This window comes from Haliotis rubra, unplaced genomic scaffold (assembly GCF_003918875.1).
Source record: "Haliotis rubra isolate DU_JTF1 unplaced genomic scaffold, ASM391887v1 Scf989, whole genome shotgun sequence".
NCBI lineage: Eukaryota > Metazoa > Mollusca > Gastropoda > Lepetellida > Haliotidae > Haliotis > Haliotis rubra.
The window spans coordinates 67,034-93,580 of record NW_025767733.1 but is presented as its reverse complement, the minus strand read 5'-3'; the positions used below and the strand labels follow the sequence as shown (position 1 = coordinate 93,580).

General features: G+C 39.6%; 2 protein-coding genes and 1 long non-coding RNA gene across 4 annotated transcripts; 1 reads left to right on the top strand and 2 right to left on the bottom strand.

Moving 5' to 3' along the window:
- Positions 1-5,755: 5,755 nt before the first annotated feature.
- On the bottom strand, positions 5,756-8,602 carry LOC124265630 (NXPE family member 4-like). The gene is made up of 3 exons (XM_046700416.1): positions 8,004-8,602; positions 7,329-7,387; positions 5,756-6,552 (listed from the first exon to the last, which is right to left on the bottom strand). The coding sequence occupies exons 1-3, from the start codon at positions 8,600-8,602 to the stop codon at positions 5,756-5,758; spliced, it is 1,455 nt and encodes a 484-aa protein (XP_046556372.1).
- Positions 8,603-19,159: 10,557 nt separating this feature from the next.
- Positions 19,160-22,112, bottom strand: LOC124265624. Of its 2 annotated transcripts, none has more exons than XM_046700410.1 (5): positions 22,040-22,112; positions 20,517-20,555; positions 19,959-20,055; positions 19,521-19,614; positions 19,160-19,400 (listed from the first exon to the last, which is right to left on the bottom strand). In XM_046700410.1, exons 1-5 carry the CDS (start codon positions 22,095-22,097, stop codon positions 19,332-19,334), a joined length of 357 nt encoding a protein of 118 aa, XP_046556366.1. In that variant the 5' UTR covers positions 22,098-22,112; the 3' UTR covers positions 19,160-19,331. The 2 variants fall into 2 exon arrangements, with proteins under 2 accessions (XP_046556366.1, XP_046556367.1); XM_046700411.1 differs by lacking the exon at positions 22,040-22,112 and adding an exon at positions 21,913-22,033.
- LOC124265625 lies at positions 19,310-26,340 on the top strand. The gene is made up of 4 exons (XR_006895496.1): positions 19,310-19,382; positions 24,024-24,025; positions 24,281-24,296; positions 26,329-26,340. It is a non-coding gene; the product is annotated as an uncharacterized LOC124265625 (long non-coding RNA).
- The last annotated feature ends 207 nt before the right edge of the window (positions 26,341-26,547 follow it).

Genomic DNA, 26,547 nt, shown 5'->3' with positions numbered 1-26,547 from the left:
GCACGCTCCAACGGACATTAAGTCGTGTAATTCCGCAACGTAAAGTGACAGTCAGGTTCGTCTTGTATGCTGGATGATGAAACGTTTTTAGCGTTGTTGTTGTGAACGTTTACAGTCTTATTGACACAGCTATAGCTCCTTTCTCTACTGCTACAACTCCTACATTGTACTTGTAGTAGTAGTAGTAGTAGCAGCAGCAGCAGGAGTAGTAGAGAGACACATTACGATATTGGTAAGTGAGAATTCAGCAATCCAAGTTTCAGGAAACAAAGAGGCGACAGACGGAGTGATCAGGCTCGCTGACTTGGCTGGAACATGTCATCGTATCCCCATTGCGGAGATGGATGCTCAATGTTGCTCATGATATTGATCACTGGATTTTCTGGTTTATTCGATTATTTACAGTCCGCCGTTGTAAAGCTAGAATATTGGCCTCGGCCACTTGTATTTGAGTTGAACTATGGTTTTAAGGAACTAAAATATGCGAGAGTGTTATAACAGTATTTTTCTGTAGGAAGGTGATATCCACTTACAAAACATTACCTCAGACGTATGCCTGTAACACTTGCGTGCATCAAGAAGTGAGTGGGTGAGTATGGTTTTGCGCCTTTTTTAGCAATATTTCGACAATGTCACGGCGGACTTATTTGCTAAAATTCTATTATTCCTTTTTTGTCTCTTATTTCATCACTGACTGACTGAGTATGGTTTTACGCCGTTTTTTAGCAATATTCCAGCAATATCATGGCGGGGGACACCAGAAATGGGCTTCACAAATTGTCCCCATGTGGGGAATCGAACCCGGGCCTTCGGCGTGACGAGCGAACGCTTTAACCACTAGGCTTCCCCACCGCCCCTTTATCACTGACAATATTATAGGGAGAGTAAACAGTCAAAGAAATACGGTTGAATGTGTATACTGCATAAAGTATGGTGCGACTGTGACGTCAAAATATTATTGACCATGTAGGTTATATTGAACCAAATCCTTCCGAACAGATTGAATAATTTTTGTGTTGTTTCAATGACATTTGTACATTTATGCAGTAATCAAAGCTATACATGTACATGTTTTTTATATATTTAGAACCGTATGTTTTAACACGATGACTTATACTGCATGTGATAACTGATATTTTCAAGGGGGTTACATTTTGTGTTGATTGGTGTGTTTAGATTCCTGTGCTCGGAAAAGAACTATTTGAACTTGTCATTTTTATGTTTTTATTTAATACCAGACAGTTTTGATGGCTTAATTTAAAACAAAATATAAGAATACTATAAAATTCAATGGGAAAATATTTGTTTAGTCTAACCTTAACATCCGCTACTCCATGTACAGCGGCCACAAACATCAAGATCAAGTTTACTGCAGTGTAGCATAGTGGTTAATGTTCGACTTTAATTCATGGAATTTAGGTTTTCTATTTGCCTTTTAGTCAAATTATGACCGTTAGTGAGAAAAGTATGTTATCGTCGTGTAATGCATTAAGTTAAGATTCCGAATAATGAGTTTGCCATTGGAACTAAGACAGCTTTTGCTTTATGTCCGTTAGGACGACCTTTAGCGCTAGGTGTGCTAAAGGTGCAGTCAGGCCTCGATTTGGGGAATTAGCTATAGGGAGCAAGCCTTGAAACAAGAAAGGAGACAGAGCTGTGAGTTCCGGGGTTTATTCAAGCAAGTGTCTTTGCATGACATTCAAAATACATCCATTCATACATAACAATGACATACAATAATGGAAATAGTAATCAATGATATCCTAATACAGTTTAAGTCTAAGTCAGGTAATACAAGCAATGTGTGGCACAACAGTGTATGTACGGTACCTGCTTACAGAAACATAATACAAATAATACAGCATTTCCTTGAGTAACTACGGTACTGATAAATAACATAACCTGACGGATAAAGTAATCATCAAAAACAATTGCAAAGAACAAGTAGTGAGTGGAGCGCCCAACAGTTTAATGACAGCATGTAGTGCCTAGTTCATTAACTGTTGTGCAGATTAATGACTATTACGTTATGTCGCGCCTAATGCGGGACAGGACCCATTTATGACAATTACGGTATGTAGTGCCTATTGCGTTAACTACGGTAGGAATTTATGATTATTACGGTATGTTGCGCTTAATGTATTGACTACGGTAGGAATTTACGACTATTACGGTATGTCGCGCTTAATGCATTAACTACGGTAACGATTTATGACTAGTGTAAGTAAATGTCCGTTATCAACATACATGCCTTGAGCAAATACGGTAAACGGCGCAAAGTGCTCAGATTTGCCATATACTATTTAACTCCGGTATTGACTGTACGCGTTCTAACTGCAATGTTAACATTTATTTTCTCAATACAATAATTTCAGTAGATACGGTAAGTGATATTAGAGAGATATAAAAGTGTTGTAAATAGGGGGACAGAAGGACTAGTTTTAGTTAGAGTACTACTTCTTAAGCTTGTTTTATCATGAATTATTTGGGTGACTACGGTAAGTGTATTTAGACGGTGGTGTTGCTATTGGCAACGTGCAATTTCGACATATACCGAGTTAAGCCATGACCAAGAATATATGTAATGCTGTAGTGCTACATTTTTGTGCGTTACAAAACTACACGGATTTGAACGTATATTTTCTGGTAATATGAAGAGTAGACAATACCATTTTCTACTGATTACGGTAATGTGATTCGCGTATAAACTGTTCTGTACGGTAAAGGAAAGTCCATATGTTTACGAAAGTGACCTCACGAACTACGCTCACTCGTGTTCCGGTAGACAGAAAGCAACAATGGCTGACGATAACAATGAGAACCGGTGTAGCGTAAAAAGCAAACAATGATCGGATTATGTACTTAATCCTCTCAATGCTACCGTCGAACCCATTCGACAGGAGAGCAGCATAATGACATCCCCAAATAAAACTTGCAATAATTATTCAACAAGTCGGATTTACATGTCATTTGAATTATGTATGAAATGAATTAATTTCTCATATATAATCTTCAATTAGTTTATGTACCTTAAAGCAAAACGTCCGTGAACTAAAAATTTGTTCGCCAAAATTCTCAGTACACACCCGCAAATAACGGCCATTTTTTACTTCAGGCACATCACGTCGAGTGGTACCCTGTCTAATATTTTCTTCATAATGAAATATTTTTTTTAATAATTTGATCAGTATTTTTGTTCTTTGGTCAAGGGAAAACACTGAAGTTTCCCATTTCCTAAAAATTAGTAACTTTCGGTTTAATTATTTATGAAAAAAACAAGCTCAATGTTACATCACCGATTGGACGAATAGGAACGATCATGGCAACGGTGGTAAACAAACATCTCCACATGCATCGTGATACCGAAAAACATTTGCCATCCTTTTGATAGATCCAACTGTTTTCGTTGGAATTAATTACATGGTCTGATTAGGTAAATGGTATTGTCTTTGTAACAACATTATCATATTTATCGAGTTTATACTGATTTTGTTGGTGAAATATCAAAACACAAATGTTACCTATCATGTGAGCGCGTATCTGAGGTAAATCTACACGAATATCATTTGATCTGCGGACTATCGTAAAATACATAAAACTTCGTCTTTGCTGGAAATGATTGTATAAACTCTCGGAACTGTTTTTGTGACTAAGCTACTAGAATCTAGGCTACTGAACGGGAATCTAACCTGCATATACAGATCTAACACGCAAACATGAATGAAACAAGACAAAGACTGGGGATGTACACATGTGTGTCGAAACATAGAAAAGAAATATTTGTTTGTACACGAACGACATAAAACTTGAGGAGCCCACGACGCAATGTGCATAAAAAAATATCCCTGGATAGTGCCTAAGAATTAATCGGTTATCTAGAACTAGCATTTGCAATGAAAAAGTGCTTCAGTGTTGTAGGAATGTTTCTAGCTAACTCTAACATCTTCTAGACGATAATTACACAGAAATAACAAGTTAAACATAAACAAGAAATACAGTTTGAATGTTTCTTACCTTGAAACAAGAAAGGAGGCAGAGCTGTGAGTTCCTGGGTTTATTCAAGCAAGTGTGCCTGAGATGCAAGAACCCAGGATTTTATACCCCACAGCCCTACCCGTTTGTCATTATCAAGTTTCTATAAAGTTGAAGTTTCCATATGCGTTATCTACCCAATGCTGACAAAGTATACTACACGAGGTAGATGGTAAGAAGATGATTTCCTAACAAGGTTTGATTTTCTTTATGGTGTAGCCACGGTCAACAAACTATCTGTCAGCGCCTGACTAGGGCATTTACGACAGGAGAAAGTGGATAGCATTATGGTAATCTCGATCTTGTTCACCAAAAGTTGATTTTCGATTACGACTAAGTTGGTGGTAGACATGCACCTGCTGGGATGGGACTACTTATCTGTGCTTGACCAAGGGATGTACCCGAGAAGAAAGGCCGGAGCCGACACAGCTCAATAACTTCATCTTTGATTAATGAGTTTAAGGTTGGCGTGGACACTGTTTGCTAATTGCCTACTACTGCGCTTGTCATGCGGGGCTATAAACAAAACAGACTATGCACAGCGACTTGCACCTATACAGATTTCCTATGTTATGAATATTTTGTGAAAAATATAAAAATGTATGAAGAAATATATGCACTGTAATAGAACCATAAAAGTATATATGTATCACAACTAGACTGTCTTTTTACGCGATTTAAGTTTTCTTTGAGAGGTGAAGATCTCCTAAGGATCAGACTTGAAAAATCGGTCATCAATTTCGGGGCGGTGAGGGAGGAAAGTGCACGGGCGTCACGCCGAACGTCCGGGTGCGACTCTCCTTATGGACACAATGGCTTCCCCCGCCGTGATATTGCTGGTATATTACTCTCAGCAGTATAAAACCATACACGCATAGCACAACGATCAAAGTACACAAATGTACGTGCACTACCGAAATTACATGCTTGTTCAAATGTAGCACGTATGTCAAAATACGGAAGGTACTGTTAGATATGTTCCGCTTGTCATTTCCATGCACCATATTCATGAAGCATTTGTCTTGAGTTTTGCATTGATTTACCTAAAATTTCAGGTTGTACAGGCAAACTCCGTTTTCTCAAAGATGGAGGGTACATGCTTCGAGTTATCAAAAGTAAATTAGATTAACGCAGACACCAAACTTTCATTTCCACACAACGGTGTTTGACTGATATTTTGTCACTTTAATGCTGATTTTGATATTTAATAATGCTGATTTTGATATTAAATAAAGAACCATAACTGGGCACTCGCTTTAGTCGACTGATTAGAGTACTGAACTGTTTGAGTAGAGTTGAAAACAGATATAACAGGTGATTAGAATACTTTCCCCCTATATCTCCTATCACTGAAAGTGATCCTACTTTAACATATTTGAGCAGTCATTTGAAAAAAAATCATTATGAAATGACATTGTAACTACGAATACGTCGCTTTTCCGGTATATGAGCATTTGACGGAAATGAATTACAATTGGTTAATTAATGAGTATCCAACAAGAATCAGAAAAGGGTAAAAATGTTCTAACGTACAATAGGCGGAAAAGCGATGCTCTTTTTCAACAAAACCAATTGGAGAAAGTCGTGGACGGTTAACACAGAGTCGTTGGAATGTTCGCAGACCAGGGATTTGAACTTAGGGCAAATCGTGGACTGGAACAATTGATGAGCACACCTAGGGGAGACGGATCAGCTGACGAATTAAGGCACCTGCATCGGCTGGTTAAGTCGTATTCCCCACCCGTCTATGACAGAGAAGAGACATCATATAGTGAACCATAGTTCTAACCGTTGATGTATCTGGATGAATGTGGTTTGGGCCCAAGGCCACCGTCATATCCCAGTAGTCTATATACACCACTCGGTGTGCAATAGATGAGAACTCCTCATGCAATACATCTGTATATAGCAGTCCCCAATAGGACACAAGCTCTTGAGACGGATTCCTGTAATAAGCAAAGGGTCCTCGAACAGCAAGTGTGACACCAGGTGCCCGTTGAAGGAGAGACGTAGCTGCCCGAACAAGTCGCTGAACATGTTGGCGGTATATGTCCGGGTGGACTAAATTGAAGTGGACATATAAATACAGCACCACAATATCCACTGTGTTATTGGGCAAAGATTCAAGAAGAATATGTTGTGCCCTGTTTGTTAATGAAGAGTAGCGCCCGGATCCGTGAAACAGCGGGAATTCATGAGCAAACCATGCCACTGAGAAATTGTCTTGCTTGTCCTCCAAGAGTTGAGGATTGTGATCATTGGAGGGGCGTGGTAGGTTAAGTGTGTCGTGAAGGGATGCCTTGAATTGACGACTGGTTGAGTCCCCGGGGATCCAAAGTCGTCGGTTCCTTAAACACTGTCGATATGCCCGGGCTGTAGATTCTAGGGTGTCCAAACACAGCGTGGGTTTCCACTTAGTTCTGTGAATAACTCCAACAGGATGCTTGCGTTGCCAGGTATACTTTGGCGAAAGTTGACTGCAGGGCGTTTTAGGCGTGTCCACCTTTTTATTCCCAGTTTCTGAAAGATGGACAAAATAGGTAATTCAAATGCCATATTGTTTTTGGGTGTTTTGTCTTTTTTTCTGTTCAACGCCAAACGCATTCATCAATATTCCCCCAAGGGTAAATGTGTGAAGTCCATTTCTGGTGTCTCCTGCCGTGATATTGCTGGAATATTGCTAAAAGCGGCTTGACTGACTGAGTTTAGTTTTTACGCCGCTTTTAGCAATATTCCAGCAATATCACGGCGGGGGACACCAGAAATGGGCTTAACACATTGTGCCCATGTGGGGAATCGAACCCGGGCCTTCGGCGTGACGAGCCAACGCTTTAACCACTAGGCTACCCCACCGCCCCAAAAGCGGCTTGAAACCATACTCGCTCTCGCTTTAATATCCTGTTCACATAGTGACAGTACCACCAAAGGTGTTAAACTTCTTTTAGGTAGAACCCGTGAAGATCCGGGTGAGAATTGGTCTTAAGCAGCCAATGACTGTCGCCCCGTGAGGGCCAGGTTCGATATGGTCTTCAAAAACCCGTGCTTGTCGTAAGAGGCGACTAATATGATCATGTGGTCAGGCTCACAGATGTGATTGAAACATGTGGTCCCAATTGCGTAGTTCGATGGTCCAGATGTTGATCACTTGATTGTGTAGTCCAGATTCGATCGTATACAGAACGCCGCACTACAGGTGGAATATTGCTGAGTGTGGTGTTAAAAAACAACAACCTTTTAATCCTATAACGGGAATATTGCATAGCTTGAGATTTGATATATATTTGACACATACTTACCCATTTCGCTTGTTATTTGTAAGGTGGACAGAAGGAAGTCATTGTCTGGTTTAGATGATCTGAAACAGGCGGTTTCTTTCTGTTACTTGCAGGGTTGGAGGATGCAACTGAGGTTCAGCTTGTTCATGATATCCTTGAAAGGCTACGTTTTACGTACATGGTGCAGGAATATATTGTATGTTTTCTCGTTGATGAATCCACTAGCACAGATACGGAAAATATTGTTGAAAGATTTAATAAAAGCAATGATATTTGTACAGTATGTATGTATGTATGTATGTATGTATGTATGTATGTATGTATGTATGTATGTATGTATGTATGTATGTATGTATGTATGTATGTATGTATGTATGTATGTATGTATGTATGTATGTATGTATGTGTGTATGTGCGTGCGTGCGTGCGCGTGTGTGTATGTATGTATGTGTGTCTGTCTGTGAGTGTGAGACATATGTTTTTCATTTGGACCTTCCATTTTATTGTGACAACTGAAATCATTTCAAAGTATCAGCGTCAAAGTGAAAACAAAAAAACGCTGTAATCTGCTTTAACAAAAGTTCTAAACATCTAACTTGCTTACATTTTGCACGGAATCGTTCTTTAATTGGTAACGACACAATCTGGTTCATATTTAGAAACAAAATACTATGATACGAATAAAATCATACTTACAAATAGTATATGTCACGTTGCTGATTTTCCTTCGGGAGATATTCTGCTCCAAACAGGGACCAGGACTTACTGTAGGTGTCGCAGTTAAGGAGTGAATTCTTCGGCTTTTCACAGTACCACGGGAAACCGTCATTTAGAGAAGTAAAGTTGCAGATGTCTCCTAGGCGGTTCCGTAACATGCTGCAGCTCGTACTCTCTTTCACCAAGAAGCCCCATACGAACTCCCGTTTCAGCTGCCACAGCGTTCCATGTTCAGCCATGATGGAATAGAACATCGCTAGTTCCTCCCTACGACGCTCAAGAAAGCAGCGGATCCTTCCCATGCCTGACCACTGGACTCTGAGAAACCCGGTGTAGCTGCCGTTGTTGTTGTCGAAGACGTCTCCAGCAACTGCAACTTTGTCCTCTGTGTTTTCCATCCATAATCTAAAGAAATCGCCGCCAACTGTTTGCTTCTCTCCGTAATGATTGTAAGTGTTGATCTCCACTGTTATGACGTCTCCGCGTCTATACAGAGGCTGTGGATTTAATAACGTCATTGTGGAGCGGTGTGCACTTGTGCACTTCCGGGTATCCCTTTGCTTACCTCCCTTGATCATGTTTGCCTCACTTAGATAGCGAGGAGCATCGCTTACTGATCTTCTGCTGTTTGGTTCTACAACTATATGCGTCTCAGTGGTGTCAATAAGAGGTACGTTTCTGCAAACACGAAAATAAGGTTTGAAAAAATTCATGACAGACCCATCACCTCCGATTATCTTCTATTACTTTACAAATATTGTTTGGAAACACCTTTTTGAACAGGTTTCTGAAATGTTCATTTTCTGAAGGCTTAACTATTCATCATTTGCCTTGCAATAGGCTTGGCATATGTCACGATCAGGTAGATTTTAATTACATTTACTTTAACCATCTTCCACCTTCCCAACCAACCCATCTCCACCCTCCCAACCGACCCATCTTCCAAGTACCCAACCAACCCATCTCCACCCTCCCAACCGACCCATCTTCCAAGTACCCAACCAACCCATCTCTACCCTCCCAACCAACCCATATCTACCCTCCCAACTGACCCATCTTCCACCCACCACCCAACCAACCCATCTTGCACCCACCCAACCAACCCATCTTGCACCCACCCAACCAACCCATCTTCCACCCAACCAACCAACCAATCTTCCACCCAACCAACCAACTCATCTTCCACCCACCACCCAACCAACCCATCTTGCACCCACCCAACCAACTCCATCTTGCACCCACCCAACCAACCCATCTTCCACCCAACCAACCAACCAATCTTCCACCCAACCAACCAACCCATCTTCCACCCAACCAACCAACCAATCTTGCACCCACCCAACCAACCCATCTTCCACCCACCCAACCAACCCATCTTCCACCCAACCAACTCATCTTCCACCCAACCAACCAATCCATCTTTCACACACCCAACCAACTCATCCTCCACCTACCCAACCAACCCGTCTTCCAACCAACAAAACAAAACAACTGAAATTGGCCCCAATCAAGCAGCCAACCAACCGATCAATTAATCGATCTGTGAATCAATTGTCCGATAGAAATCAACCACAATGCCATCAAATTAACCACTTATCAAAGCCATAAAAGCTAACCAATTTAACCAAGTAAGACAGTTGATATATTAACATTCATATGCAACAAACCAAATAATAATGAATTCACAAAAACTAATAAAGCAAGTACAATATTCTAATCAATATGTCAGTCCTGTATTGTATCAACACGGCAAAGTAATATAGAGCACAGTTTACGCCCCCTAGGCAGGGAAATATACTGGATAAAATAAGTTAGGGATATTGGTATTTTTATGATTGATATTTTATCAGTGTGTCAATGAATAAATAGATCCTTATTCATAATTTCAAAATTTACATATATCCCAAACTATTTTTGTCCAGTATATATGATCAAGTTCTGGTATACCTTGTTCAAAGATGAAACTCCAGTCCGTTTCTAATTACTGACTGTACCGCTAACAGCAGTCAATTTACCACCCGAATTGCGAGTACTGTGTTCAAGTGTATATTTTTGTAGCATTTCCTGTTGATCAAAGTCCGTTTCGTATTTTTAAATGAAGAGAAATTTAGTGTAAACACTGTTCATGTGTTTCTGCATGTTCAGTTACACTGTTTCAATAAAAGAATTAGTAAATAATCGTTTTGTCCACTAATATGGGGAGAGTAGTGGATTTGGCCTTTCCTCATTTGAAGTATTGGTTATTTTGGTGTAAAAGACAAATATTATGTATGACAACTTCTTCTTCATTGTATGGCACAACGTTTCTGGGTTATTCCTTGCCCCTTCGTCAGGGCATGCCCATTATCTATACATCTTACTCTATCATCTCCCGTTTCTTATCCCATTTATTGTATATACATGCAACACTGGTTTCTTGTACATTTGGGGCGGTGGGGTAGCCTAGTGGTTGAAGCGTTGGCTCGTCACGCCGAAGACGCGGGTTCGAATCCCCACATGGGTACTATGTGTGAAGCCCATTTCTGGTGTTCCCCGCCGTGATGTTGCTGGAATATTGCTAAAAGCGGCGTAAAACCAAACTCAGTCAGTCAGTCAGTCAGTCAGTCTTGTACATTTAGTATATATACTCATTGATGTATCTTGACCTGACGAAGGGACAAGGAATAGCCCAGAAACGTTGTGACATACAATAAAGAAGAAGTTATCATCCATAATATTTGCGTTTTACTTGAACACCAACTTCTAAATGCCTCCCAAGAACCTTACTTTGGTGTAGGTAAAATTGGTCTCGTCACATTGGTGACGTTATATTTTCCGTGTTTGTGTATATAGTAATTACCTGTATTGGTCCTCCTTGTTCTTCCACAGAAATACCACAATAACAGTCCCGACCAATATGCATAGGGTAAGAAAAGATGATCTAGTCCGACTCATTGTAAAGTTGGGTATTGCCCGACTATCAACACTGACGTGTTGTCTGTGACTAAAAACCCTTATCCACATGCATGTAAGAATGCCCATCTCTGATTGGTTCACGTGACCTTGAACAAAAGACCATGCATGCCTGGTACAGGGTTGGTATAATTGTTTACGAGGGACAATGCTACAGTCACTGAACCGTAAAATGTGGTTCGGATCGATTAGCCAGCTCCATACTCTTAAGATATATGAATCAATTTCAGTTTCTTATGATGTTATATTTACTTAATGAGATATTTAAACCCCGTTTACCCCTCATTACAGTACTGCAACTTACACCGTCTCCACCTATCGAAGATGAGCTTTATTGTTCGAAAGTCAGGCTTGTGTATCAGGTAAATGAATGGACGTTGCCAAGGCGTGCATGTCTCGCTTTATACGGTTAAGCTACCAGTGTTACCTGGGAACCAGCATCGCCGGTATGCAGTTGGGAGTGTTAACGGGAGGGGAAATACAATAGGGGTAGGGTTGAGTCAAGGTTAGGGTAGGGTCAGTTGGGTTTATTAAGCGTAGAGGGGTGGTAAACAGGGGAGAGAGTTCATGTAGAAGGCCTTGGTTAGAGATACACTGTTTTTGGGGTACGGGGTGTGAGTACATGTACAGGGGCAGTGGGAGGCTTCATACATTGTACCCATGTTGGGAATCGAACCCGGGTATTTGGCGTGACGAGCGAACGCTTTAACCACTACGCTACCCCACCCCCAATCTTATTAGTGCTTAGATGCATGGAGTATATGGGTATTTTCAGGTGACAAGCGACATATCCCTATCCATAATGTTTTGAAATGTCTGCTGAAAGAAAAGCGATTTGCTCGATTTCGATTTTATCATAAAAAATCGTTTATGAACCTTATCGGAAACATATTGTATAAATGGGGCATTATTTTGAGTATTGGAAATTGATGGGTTAAATGTGGAACTATCGTCATTGTTGAAAAACATCCTGAAAGCTTTCCTATAACCTTGAATGATATATTTTTGATGCAACATCTTTAGCACGAAGTAAACTTCGTCAACCGCGTCACCAATTATAACTACCCGATCACCATTATGGAAAGTACGAACACTTCACAGATAACGTATTACATGCATGCATTGCATTATTATAAACGCAAAAACATTTTCATATTGGTGTTGTTTATTTCCTAAAGTTTCTTCCATGTGGCCATACTGGACCAGACTACATTTGTTAGCCTTCAGTTCTATTCCTGGTGGCGGCACACAGTGATTTCAGTGATTTTTGTTTTCAATGGATGTAGGTAACTTAAAGGAAAATAAATAAAACTAACTCTGTTCTTGAAATCGAACAGAATAAAGATTTTTGGGGCCACTGTAACGGTTTCGTTCAGGCTTTTTTAGTGATTCCCGCAGCGGTGTCTCTTAATTCTTTAGACAGAAACGAAAATGGACCGATCTTAACAAAACATTATGCCTTTTGTGAGCTTTTGTAGTGTATTCTCACCCAAGGGTTGCTTTTATAATCAACGCATTCAGACTCATGGTAACCCGGCGGAAGATGACCTCAGACTCATGGTAACCCGGCGGAAGATGACCTCAGACTCATGGCAACCCCGATGCTTGGGAACAACTGAAGGGAACGGGCCATCTGGCTTACTTTACAACCTCTGCAATCTCTCCTGCTTGCATTACAATCTATCTCGGTCGATGAAACGAATCTAGCACATGATCTATATCTGTTGACCTCACTACTTTCATTGGGGCTACACATTACATTTTACGGTGGAGCTTACCGGGTCGTTCAGTCGTGGTGACCTCAGTCTTGGTGACCTCACTACTTTCATTGGGGCTACACTCTACATTTTACAATGGAGCTTACCGGATCGTTCAGCCTTGGTGACCTCAGTCTTGGTTACGTCATTCTACCATATCGACGCACTTGGTATAGATTTAACACACCGCATACGATATTGAAGTAATGTATTTTTCTTGTCATTTTGAACGTTTGGCGTAACTTGCAGCTTAAAAAAATCTCATGTATGTCGTAAGAAGCTACTAACGGTATCTATTGTTCAGGATCGCTGACTTAGTAACCAAGTGAGCGACCCAGGGCCCCGTTCCTCAAAGCGATCGTAGCGCTACGACAGTCGTAACTCCCATACTTTAACATAGACTTACGACTGTCGTAGCGCTAAGATGATCGTAACTCCCATACTTTAACATAGACTTACGACTGTCGTAGCGCTACGATTGCTTTTAGGAACGGGGCCCTGGCCACTAGCTATGTCATCGTATCCCAACTGCGTAGATCGATACTCATGATGCTGATCACTGGAATGTCTAGTCCAGCATCGATTGTTTACAGACAGCCACGATATAGCTGGAATATTGCTGAGTGTTGCGTTAAAACAACAAATACAACAAAACACCCCAAAGGTAATGATATTTCAGTTCGATCTGTCAATATTTCAAACATTACACAGACAACGAACACAACGACGTTGTTACTAATGTGTTCATTGTATAAAGATGTTAGAATGAAATACCTTAGATTTGAACGTTCCCAACACAACGACAATCTTTACTGTAAATGAAGGGTACATTAGCCTTAAGAAGTCAACTGAGAGAAGATATATTAAATATTGATAAATATGAATGTATTCAGATTAAGCGACATGATGTGGCATTAATGGCCAATAGATCACAGGTATGCGAAACAATCTGTCTCTCTAATATTTTAACTGACCTGTGTCAGTGTTTGTAGCCATGTAATCATGATTCCAGGTTACCGCTTACCGTCCCGCGATGCTACAAACACATGGTTGCTTAAGTCAATATGTGGTTAAACTGATTGATCTGCCTCGTAGCTGTTTTATTTGTTCCATTGTTACCGCAAATATTTACCCCACACACACACACACACATACACCACCACATACACCCTACCTCCCCTACCACCCCACTACCAACCCCCACCAACCCACCACCACCCCCACCACCACCAACAACCCCCTACCCTCAACCTCAGTCTACCCCTGATGGGAGCATCAATACTCTGAGTCTAACCATACACCGACAATGATCCCAGTCTTGTCTCTGAAAATATATATATCAGTTTCCACAGAAACATATGATCATGTTTTAATATGAAAATGAGTGTGATGTGAGATTTAGAACCTTAGGGGAAATCTAACATGATCCCCTCCATATAGCTGGAATAATGCTGAGTGCGGCGTAAAACTCTACTCACTCACTCTAACTTCCATTTAGGCTTTCGCTTTGGAGAAAATGTCAGACCGAAGGGACAATAATGTAGAGGGATAAACCCCAAATTCTACACCTTCACTACAGCTGAGCTCCACAGCTGAGCTCCACTCACTCCAACCCCAATCACCATCACGACTGCCCCTGTACATGTACTCACACCCCGTACCCCAAAACAGTGTATCCCTAACCCAGGCCTTCTACATGAACTCTCTCCCCTGTTTACCACCCCTCTACACTTAATGAACCCAACTGATCCTACCCTAACCTTGACTCAACCCAGATTACCTGTTCTTGCATTGAAATCCCCTAACAATATTGGATATTCAGTTTCACTGGCATGATTATATATGTTTGTTCAAGTTCAGTGAAGACGTTTTCGGTGGAACATTTTAATCCTTCAGGTGGTATGTATTAACACTTAGAACATGATCACTATTAATGTCAAATAGATCTTTAGATATTTTGAACCACATAGAATATGCATCATTGTTTGCCATAACACTAATAAAATCCTTGTAAGTATTTTTAACAGGTAAACCTAATCCACCTGATGTGTTCACACATCTTGATCTATGCTGTAGATATCCAGCTCATCTAATTCGCTTGTTTGGGCTTCTTGTAAACCTATTATGTCATTTTCTTCTAGGATGTCAACAAATTCAGGACAATGTAAGCGGTTTCGTAGTCCACATACATTTAGACTTAATACATGTAACAATTTATCTGATTTGTTAAAATTTTCAGGAGTACTTTCAGGGGGAGGGGATTCAACAAATGTATCCGGGCTGTCAGCACTTGTTACATGTATAACATGAAGTAAAGATTTGCAGGAAAATGTTGTATTAACATCATATAGTGCTATGGTGTTAGTATGTCTATAGTGGACTACTTCGCTGTCACATACATCAAGTTGTGTAAAAATAGGTAATTGTAAATTGTTGTGAAATACTTTGGTGATAAATTTTTCATCAAGTGATTCAGGAGATTCAAAAGAGAGTTCGTGGTTACCTGAATTGCAATTGATATTACATTTGTTTTTGGTATTCAGGATTATTTACAAGTTTGTTATGATGGTTTCCGTGATTATCAGTCCCACGAGTTTCGGGGCATTCATTCACATGGGCACAAGGATATATCTGCCTCTCGCAGTGTCTACGTCCTACAGGCTCTCGCCCACCTGGGAACCCCTACTGTGTGCCCCCTCCGGTTCTGTCACGGGTTTGCTCCTGGGGCGCTCTGTACGGGGAAGGGGGACAACTTGGAGGGCATTGTTCACGTATAATTTGTCAATCACAATCACTGTTTTCTTACCCTGGGCGTTGGCTTCCCTGAGTCGCGGTAGGAGAACATCCTTCCTGTAAGCATTGATTTCCTGGGGAACTGCTCCACGATGTGATACGGCTTACCCCTGCGCTCCCTACCACACCTTTTCACTGCGTCTCGTTCTTTGGTGTAAATGAACTTTGCGATGATTGGCCTGGGTCTGTTCTCGGCGCCTGGTCCTGTGCTCTGCCTCTTTGGACCTATCCTGTGAACCCTTTTAAAGTGAAGGTTAGCACTGTCATATTAAAGTTCAGTTTCGATAATTTTTTTCAGGACAATTTCACAATCCTCCAGAGAGTCGGTGTTAGGGGACTCGGGTATATTGGTAAAATCAAATTGTCCCTCATGGACCAACACCGTTGATCAGTAAGTGCCTCGTTGAGTCTACAGTTTTCCTGTGAATCAGACATAAGAGAGGATACCTTGTCCGACAAGGATTATATGTCGATTTTATATCTAGTGTTACACGGCGAATAAAGTATTGTTACTTGGAAAGACCTTGACACGGGGTCGTTACTGGTGGCGGACACTGTAGGGGCGGTCTACAACTTGACATATTTGCTAAAGTGGCAAATGGTGTTTCTGTGGACGTTGAATCGACGAGCAACGTCACGCTGCGATGAGTAGACTAAAGTATATATGTTACAGTGAATGTGTCAAATCAGGAATTTTGTAAAGTCACTGAAAAATTCAGTTTTTTTTATAAGTTTACTTATTACAAGTAGTACTGTCAAAACAACCACTGAAAATGCGACATATTCATTTCAGAGAATATGTAAACAAATTGTCATGATTTTCAGCGATTTTGTGAAACAACCGAGTAAATTAGGAATTTTATAGAATCCCTGAATGTTTCGGTGATTTTACAAAACCACTAATTTGACATATTAACTGTAACATGTAGACAGCGTTTTCCCCGAGACGTGAAATATATGGAACGATGACTTGAGGTGGTCTTTGTGACTTCTGTCTGGTTTCTCGAATACGGCCAGGGTGTTACACATGTCGGGTATGGCGATTCTTCAACCATTTTAACACACTCTTTCCCTGGTTCAAATCCCAAAATACATTCACAAGATTTACAAATATGCCATGTAGCAATAACTTTTGCTTTTGAGTACATTTGGTCTCAAGACGCATAATGATATTAATTCTTGACAAGAAAAATAACGTTTCTTTGATTAAAGTAATAATGAAATCTTAGAATTTCAGTACACCACACTATTTCATTGCCTTACAGGACTCCTGAAATTAGTAACAGGGGGTCTTCTGAACTACTAGTTTTGCAACTCAAGGTATTTGACATTTTTTCCTCCAACCATTCATGGTACCATTGTCAACCATACAATGATTTTGTAAACAGGACTGATTCAGTGAGTGAGTGAGTATAGTTTTAGGCTGCTTTAAGCAATATTCCAGCAATATCACGGCGGCGGACACCAGAAATGGGTTTCACCCATTGTACCCATGTGGGAAATCGAACCCGGGTCTTCAGCGTGATGAGCCAACGATCAGACCACAAGGGTACCCCACCGTCTGAACTGATTCAGTACAGCCAATGCCTATCCATACCTATTTATAACGCATTTCACCATATAAATATGGAGACATATGGAAAACAATACTCGGCATTGCATTGATCATTTTATTTCTTGTGATACAGGATAATGGGTGCGCCACACGTATACATATGAATAACCAACTTTATCATTGAAATTTGAACTTCCTTATTATCTAATTTTTAGGTTACAAACAGAAGCTGTGTCAGTAATAAATCAAATATACGAGAAATCAGAAAGAAATTAATAGATTTTTAAAAATCAGGAAAAACATTGAACAGAACGCGTCCTCGCTCGTACAAAACATATTGCTTGGGACTGTTAGAGAGTGGGACTGACAAAGAGACTGTGCTAAATGTATAAATGGGAGTATGCATTTATGTTGAAATAGGATATCCATCTACGACATGGGTTTCACTGCGAGTCCACTGCCTCAGCAACAAATTGTACAGACTTGTCAATATATCTATCTAATATGTCAGCACGAGCATGGCCGGTATGCTACATCATCAGAATTTCAAGTATATTGATACAATCTTCATTCGAAATTATTGTGACTTTTAACTGACCATTAATAAATCACTGTGTAAAGTGATTGCCAAATTACGAAATATTTGACGTGGTTTACTCCCATAAGAACTACATCCCATTTGAACTACATCCCAAATTAACTACAGGGATTAATTAGGGATTAAATATCTGAGTAGAGGCACCCCCACGGCAAGTAAAGAGCACAGCCCATCAGCTCTCCCAGAAGAACTACATGCTTAAAATCCTATTGACCAATAATTATGTTTTTGTATTGGTAATCTAATAACCAGAAAGAACAGGACAAGAGAGAAGGGTATGCTGTAGTTAGTTAATGTTCTTGTATTTACATGATTGAAGAAAAAAACAAGCCAAGCTTAGTATATTGGAATAAAGGTAATGGTATATCGGAGTAAATGTGAAATGTAAACGAATGAGTTTTTAAGTTAAAATAGTATTGTTATAGACTGCTATCCATGAAATCGATGCAGTTGGCTACTTATTGAAGCTGGGTTAAACTAGTTCTACATGGATCATAGTGATACGTAATATGTAATAGATACATAAAACATATCTTCTTAGGTAGTTGAAAATGCTGTTCATAAAGCAGTAAAAGTCCCAAGAGAGACATTTAAACAAAAGAAACAAATACAGAGATGGACATTCTTCCGTTTGTATATACCTACAATCCTAATAACTGTACAATTATGCCCATTATGAAAGCAAATCTTCAAATTTTGTATACAAGTGATACTATGAAAAAAGGTTTATCAGTCAGTGTAACAAAATGTCAAACACCTCGATGCGGAACGTGTTCGATCATAACTGACAGAATTTACATTTTATGAAGGCAAACTATTTACTATCAAAACCAAAATGAACTGCCGCAGCAAACATGTTATATCTGTTTTATTTGTTTTGTGTTGGGCAAATCCATTAAGCAGACGCAGGTAACAGCATGTAGTTAATCTGTGCATTGGATAATAACATGTATTTTAAGCTGTAGTTCTTATGGGATGTAGTTCTTATGGGAGGACACCTTCGACGTGCACGTTTTTATTTTTTTTTAAATTTCTAATTGAAAATAAAAGTTATTGCCATTAGTCGGATGCTTTTTCATTCAGACAATGGAGTATAGACGAATAAGGCAAACACCACGTCTAAAAGGGTATATTCCAAACTCGACTTACAGGATATAAATATGTAAACTAGTCCCAGTGATTGTTGAGAAAGTAAAATCCAACGTCATAATGTACTCATTATTCTAGTAATGCACAAAGAATTACTAAGTTGTCCATGGACTCATAACATATTGGTTAGTCCTATTTCTTAATTAACAATTTAACCACCAACAGTTAATCCCTAAACTCATACGAAATATTCTGTAGTCCTATTGATCTTTTTATTTAGAAAGACACAATCCGTCAGTTACAGCGTGTAAACATTTTTTTGTAATCCGCTAACAATTAACAAGTAATCCATGAACTCATTGGATATATTCGGTAGTTCTATTTCTATTGGTAAAGGTAAAATCAATAAATTACAGTGTATTCTAGTAATCCACAACTAACTAACAAGTAATCCATGGAAATATTCGGTAGTCCTAGTGGTTGTTGTAAAAGGCAAAATCAATTGATTACAGCGTGCACATGATTCCAATAATCGACCAATGACTAACAAGTAGATTTCAAATTCATTGGAACTTGTCAGTAGGGTCGACCGGACATTCCACAGTCACCATGTAGTCCCCATGAACGGTTTTCTGAAACATGAAACCAACATTTAACATGGCTGATCACTGTAATGCATTATACAAACATGGATTGATGGAAACAACATAAAATATTGTACCAGTTTTCTTCCCTCAACTAGTTGCACATACCTGTTCTATAATCGTTATTCTTGCTGCTTCTTCATGCGATACATGATGAAATTCACGGGACCCAACTTTAGCTCTGAACTCCAATACACTGAAACTGAGGCATTTAATAACATTATATCCCATCGGTTAACGTCTTTATCATGATACAAAATAATGAGAACAAATCGGGACTTAGAAGTTAAACATGCTGGAACATAGGAATCGATTGATAAATCTATAATGTTTCGTAGTTCATGTTCACTTCTATTTATACATGTACGTGGCGATATTTAGATTGCTATGCAGTAACACAAAAAAAATAATCTTTCGGGAAAATATTCGATGTCAGATAAAACATGCTTTCCCTTCATTTTGTAACATCACTATCCCAAACAACGATTTAAAAGCTCAAGAAGACTTCTGAAAGCCATTGTTCAGGAATTGAATTATCATCCTTACCTGTTGACAGTTGCTTCTGCAGATGTAGGTTCCTGATTAGCTGCACCTATCTCGTAGATAACTGAGTATCTTGAACCACCAAGGGGTCTGACACTCACTGGAATATTCAAGGGTTTGATCCACTGACATCGACACTTACATGACAACAAATGTTTGTTTTGTTTGCATTTTTATGTGTTAACAAGTTCTGACAATGTTCCTACAGGTACCAGTGGCGTCAAAATGGCGTAATATTACTTTTTAAAAATACCGCCAGTAAAAGATACATAAATGACAGATCCATAGTCCAAATATCTCAAACGGGTATGGACAAACATATACAGGCAAGCAAAAGTCTCCTTCATTACTGTATCTGTTTCTAAGCTATGGTTTGACGTTGATGCTTACACCATCTCTTTGTAAGTTAGCTTTTCCAAGAATGAAGCAGATGTAGGGCTAATGAAAAATAAAATGCCCTCGGAGAAGCTCTTACAAGGTTTCTGAAATTTCTAATAGAGTCCAAATAGTTTGATATTTTGTTTACAATATCTCCACTAACATGTACTTAAATGTACCCACCGCCTGGTCTGTTTGCCATCCTTGGTTCCAACAATGAGTCTAAAATGTAACAAACACATACACGTATCTTAGAAGTTATGAATGTAATATAACAAGAGAAAGGGAAACAACCGATAAGCCATCATTTTAAAATTACTCATTAGAATAAACAGCCATGACGTTTAATAATTTCTTCATAATGATGACCCATATACTTTAAGATTAACTCAAGGCTATCTGCTTATCTTTAGTCTTCATTTCTTGCTACATGACTTAGTTAAATCGGTATATGTAGAACGGTGCCGTAAAACTGAAAATACAATGGAATCAGCATAAATTAGCTGATGTTATCAGGAGCTGTGTAACAAGGCGAGAAACACAATGTTTAGTCCAAATGAGTGCGTATGGTCTTATGCAGCCTATAGCGATATTATTATTATTATTGTTATGTTTTACAGATTAAAGATAGTATGCAGCAGAGAGGGTTCGGGTGATCCTGGCACAGTCAGGGTGGTAAGGCTCATCCTTTATGTCCTAAAATTATAAAAGTTGTTTAACAAACTATCATTAAAAGATTGACACAGTTCACTATTTTCTACGAGGGAGGAGTGTAGAGAAAGGCACAGCCAGGTGTTAGAGAAGCACGTGCACAAGTGCCGACAAAGTTAATGATTCATTAATCTGTGCTGTGCCGTCTCCATCCTTTCTCGCACACCTGGCTGTCCATTTCTCTGCACTCCTCCCTCGTGCAAAATAGTGAACTGTGTCAATATTTTAGTGATAGTTTGTTAAACAACTTTTTTAATTTTAGGACATAAATTCTGCACACAAATCACAGAGTTGGTCTGATGTTTTGATTATGATCAGCCTTTCATTGAGTATTACATATATATTAGTTTTCGAGTTAGATTGCAATTCATCGGTCCGCTTTTGAGCCAAACGCACTATAGTGCATGCTCAAGGCGCTGATATTTTTCCCCTCAATCATTGGATGTCAATCTCAACGGCACATCGTATTATCATTCTCAGCTCCCTGGGGGGTATACAACTCTTGCAGCCACTAGACCCACCGCGTTATTGTGGCTTTCTCATCCTAACGAGGTACCCATTCACAGCTGGATGGACTGGGACACATAGTTACAGCAGTTTGCCCAAGTTCACTGCACGTTGTTGTACTCGCAACTAAGTGTTTGCAAGTATTCACGTGACCACCATCTGGTCATATACCAACGGATTCTAGCACTATCACGACGGGTGGCACCAGAAACCGGCTTTTCATATCGTACCCAGGTTGTGTATCGAACCGGGATCGTGGCATGTAAAGCGAATGACCACAATCCTTACATTTATAGTCCAAATTATCATGCAGGTTCGCAAGGATTACACAGACATCTAAATGTTTACACCATTACTGTACCTGTTTTGAAGGTCTGGTTTAACGCCGCTGCTCACAGGTCTCTGGCGACCAGACAGTATGCCTGTCTCTTTATAGGCTAGCTTTTCCAAGAAACAAGCAGATTAAGGACTAATGAAAAACAACATACCCGGGATACAACTTTCAGACACAACTTTTATTGTCAATGTATTTTTCACAGCGACCATATATGGACATGGTAAACGTGTTTATCAGCACGCCAACTGCATGGCTATATTTGGCGTCAATACATATGACATAAGTGATGCATAATGAATATAACAATGCTCGACCTTGAAGAATCACGTTCTGGTCACATGCGCGGTACATGAACAATAGGCTCTCACGTTGCATAGGCGCATCCAGGAAGTTTCAAAGGGGGAGTCGAACCAAGCCCCCCCCTCCCACCACCACCACCACACCACCCTTGAAACCACCCCCACCCTCCCACTGGATCCACCAATGCGTTTCGACTTGCAACACAGTTTCAAGAGAGCTGTAGGGCTAGTGAGAGCTGAATGACCGTAAACTTCTTGGTGATAAGGATTTTAAAGTATTTCATAAATTATTTGACAGTATCGTGCTTCCGGCTATCACACATGGGGCAGCTGTGTGGGTGTCTTCAGAATCACTCGTGTATAAAAGCTGTTCAGAACCGGGACTGTTTTACATAGGTGTTAGTAGATATGAGCCAACAGATGGAGTAATTGCACTGGAAAATAAGTCCATGTTTACAAGCTTGGAAATGTCTTGGAAAGATGATGTTTCCAAGACATTTCCAATTTTGGAAAGATGATGTTTCCAAGACATTTCCAATATTGGAAAGATGATGTTTCCAAGACATTTCCAATTTTGGAAATGTCCAGAAGGGGAGATAACTGGTGGGTGATGGTAAATTATTGTTTTTTGCACGCCCCGGGACCTAATCCCTTGTTGATTGATGAGTGAATCAAGGCAGTTAATAGTCACCAATTAACAAGGCCTACTGCCTTGTTAATTAACAAGTTTTTATGCCTGTTAAAGAAGCCCCTGGAAGTGAGTTCAATCCTTGATGGGCATTAAGAAGTGGAATGCATTACTGTGACCTGATTTTCACCTGATGAAGGAGCAAGCATATGCTCCGAAACTTCGTGTTATTCACAATAAAGAAGTTGACATCTATGAATCTTGCTTTTCTTATTAAAAATGTAAGTTATTAAAATCTGCTGAGCTGTAGGCTTGTTAATCATGTCGCGATGTGATTATCGCTCTAACACGCCTGAGAGATTCGTCGACAGTGTGGTATGCACAGGCGGTGAAACTTGTATTGTATTACATTGGGTTGGTTGCATATTGTTTTGTGTTATGCTGTCAGTTTGTATGCTTGTGTGAATGAGGAACCTCACATATTATGACATTGAAAACAGACTAAGCTTAACATTATTCCATGGTCAATATCGCAATGTTAGTGATATGGTAGTATACGAAAGTTTGTTTCACATTTTTGATAATACCTTCTTTTATGCAGATAAAATTATCAAAAAAATGAACGAATAATGCCATGCTTCTCTCATAGTAATGGAAGATAATTTATATACTGATTCTGACCAAATTAGATATTTCTTTATCGTCCGAACATAATTCACAAATTAGGGATGTTTTGTGTGTGTGTGTGTGCATGCACGCGTGTATAACATCTAACTTGATAGGTATTAAAATCAGGGTGCCGTTCCACTTACCAATCTTATCTAAGATCAATCTTAGCAAGCTACGCCAATTTTACAATCGTCTTAGCTAAAAGTTACACCCGTTCCACTAACCAATCTTAGGCCGATCGTAGCCGGTCCCGATCTTACGATCCGATCCAAGCTTAGATCGAGACTCTTTCGTGCGAGAGATGGAGAACGATGGGTATCAAGCATAATATAATAATAAAAAATGCATAATTATAGTGCGCCTGTTCCACATCCTTGGGCATGCTCAAAGCCCTGTGTAGAGATACTTAACAGGAGAATATTTACAGCGGAGATTATAAGTAATATACTGAGAACAGGTTTTAAGTCTGGACTTTAAAAATGTCAATTGTGTCAGAGCTTTTAATATGTGCCTGAACCTTGTCAATCAGAATAAACAAGGCGTGACGAGGCTATAGCGTATGTAGAATCTGTCAGTGGTCTTGAATAACACGCGGTCTGCCTTAAGAATTCCCCACCAAATATGCGCAGTGAAATCAAGCATATTTGTATCTTTTTGCTTCAGAACATTGTTCACTTCAAGGCTGTCCCTATTCTTAACAATGACGTTGCAATATTGTTGTACAAATGTGTTACACCGACTCGCTCGGTTGTGTTCCCATGACGACAGTGGTCAGACTGGCCTGACATTTGTAAAGCTTCAGTGCAGTGTTTGTTTACATCGCAGAAATATACAAATTCATTTCATGGGGAACTTTAGGGGACGCTCACGGTGAAATGCTCGCTCTTATTTTTCACATAGAATAGGAAAACCACCATTTTGGTTTCTCTACGATTGATTTTAGCTATTCTAAGTTGGTCATGAGCAACTTAGACTTTGAATCTTAACTTTACGATTGACGTAGGTAAGATTGGTTAGTGGAACGGTATGCCGATCGTAACGTAACGCTAAGATTGAGATTTTAGGGGTTTACGATTGGCATAGGGTTAAGATCGGTTAGTGGAACGGGACCCAGGTCGTTTGTAACCATAATGAATATATTGGTCGGAACACTTGAGGAACAAAAATAAGTTCACTCTTCAAAAGGAACTGGAACAGTAACATTTCTCATGTTTCATATGAGCTTCAAAACATTGAATGAATTAATGCTGTATGATGAAATGGATTAGAGAACATTATCATGGCATAAATGACGTGTGAATGACACATGTAATGGTCAAAAATATATAATCACTATGTTAGTTAACTCATGACCAGACACGTCAAACTGGTACCGATGGATGTATATCTAATACGTAAAAATTCAGTATTTCTTAGTACCTGAAATATAAAATACGAATTTGGGATGAGACGTTTTAATCTGAGATCGATCTGTTAGGTAGCAGTTTACTCAAGTAGAACTTAAATCAACTTCAAAAGATTGATCATTCGCAAAGTGAAGCAGATCTCACTTATACTGCAGTAAACAGTATGGGGATACATGTACTCAACGAAACATACCACTTACGTGATAACAACTCCCTGTTGGGATGGCCTAAAAGTCGGGCCGGGCCGGGCCGGGCCAAGGCGGACCAAATATATAATTGGCTAATAAACCCATTAACGATCACAATGCCTACAATTAATTAATGCAACATAAACGCATGGTAATAATGATCAATCAGAAGCCACAAACGCGTACCATAATAACTTTATTTCGAGGAAATCGGCTAAAACTCAGGAAGACGAGAAGCATGTGCACTGGCTGACCGAGGTTACGTCTAAAAGTGGAATCGTTAAACGAAACAGGATTTAAAACGTATAAATACTTCAGTCAATTCCGATACGCATTTCCATCGGTTTATTACATCTATATCCAATCACATACCACCCGATCAATTCATTATTCATCGTATTTAAAGCATGCCCACCTTTATATGATACGATCTCTTCCCCACACTCTCAACATTATCTCGGCCACAATTTTTCGGTCCGGCTTGACTCGAGCCGTCAAAAGCAACTTAAACGTAACACACGTATCTTGAATTGTGTTTAAATCCATAGAATGGTATTATATCTACTAAATATCGCTTTGTAATGTTATAAAATGCCACATGTAAAGAAAACGGTTCCGTTAAAGTGAAGCCCTTGTCTCTCATTTTTCAACATAGCCTCAATCAAAAGTGTTTAGTCTCTGTTCAGCCCGACTTGGCCCGTGCTGTCAAAAACACCTTAAACCGCACACATGCATCCTGATTTCTGTCTATATCTCTAGAATAGAGTTATATCTACCTAAGTACGTCTTTATAGAGTCTCAAAGCGTAGTATCTGAAGCAAACACCTTGCTCAAAGTGAAGCCCTAATTTCTATACATTCTCAACACAGACACAGTATCACAAGCTTTCGGTCCGGCTTGGCCAGGGCTCTCACACGCACCTTATACCTCACAGATGTATCTTGAAATGTGTTTAAATCCATACATCAGTATTATATCTACCTAAATATCTCTTCACTGAGTCTCAAAGCGTAGTATTTGAAGCAAGCACCTTGCTCAAAGTGAAGCCCTAATTTATATACATTCTCAACACAGACACAGTATCACAAGCTTTCGGTCCGGCTTGGCCCTGGCTCTCAAACGCACCTTATACCTCACACATGTATCTTGAAATGTCTTTAAATCCTTAGATTAGTATTATATCTACCTAAATATCACTTTGTAATGTTATCAAATAAAACATGTAAAGATAACTGGTTCGTTAAAGTTAGCCCTTTTCTCTCTCCATTCTCAACATAGCCTCAATCAAAAGTGTTTAGTCTCTGTTCAGCCCGGCTTGTCCCGTGCTGTCAAAACGACTTAAACCTCACACATGTATCTTGAAATGTGTTTATATCCATAGATTAGTTTTATATCTACCTACATATTACTTCACAGAGGCCCAAAGCGTAGTATTTGAAGCAAAAACGTTTCTGAAAGTTAAGCTATCT

Excerpts from the sequence above, each read along its gene's own strand:
- LOC124265624 (XM_046700410.1), bottom strand. The coding sequence starts at position 22,097 with ATGGTCGCTGTGAAAAATACATTGACAATAAAAGTTGTGTCTGAAAGT. Across the intron at positions 19,615-19,958 it reads GCAGAAGCAACTGTCAACAG|TTTCAGTGTATTGGAGTTCA; the intron begins GTAAGGATGATA and ends TAAATGCCTCAG. Across the intron at positions 19,401-19,520 it reads GAATAACGATTATAGAACAG|AAAACCGTTCATGGGGACTA; the intron begins GTATGTGCAACT and ends TTCATGTTTCAG.
- LOC124265630 (XM_046700416.1), bottom strand. The coding sequence starts at position 8,602 with ATGATCAAGGGAGGTAAGCAAAGGGATACCCGGAAGTGCACAAGTGCA. Across the intron at positions 7,388-8,003 it reads CAACGTGACATATACTATTT|ATCATCTAAACCAGACAATG; the intron begins GTAAGTATGATT and ends CGCCTGTTTCAG. Across the intron at positions 6,553-7,328 it reads ACAAATAACAAGCGAAATGG|AAACTGGGAATAAAAAGGTG; the intron begins GTAAGTATGTGT and ends TCCATCTTTCAG.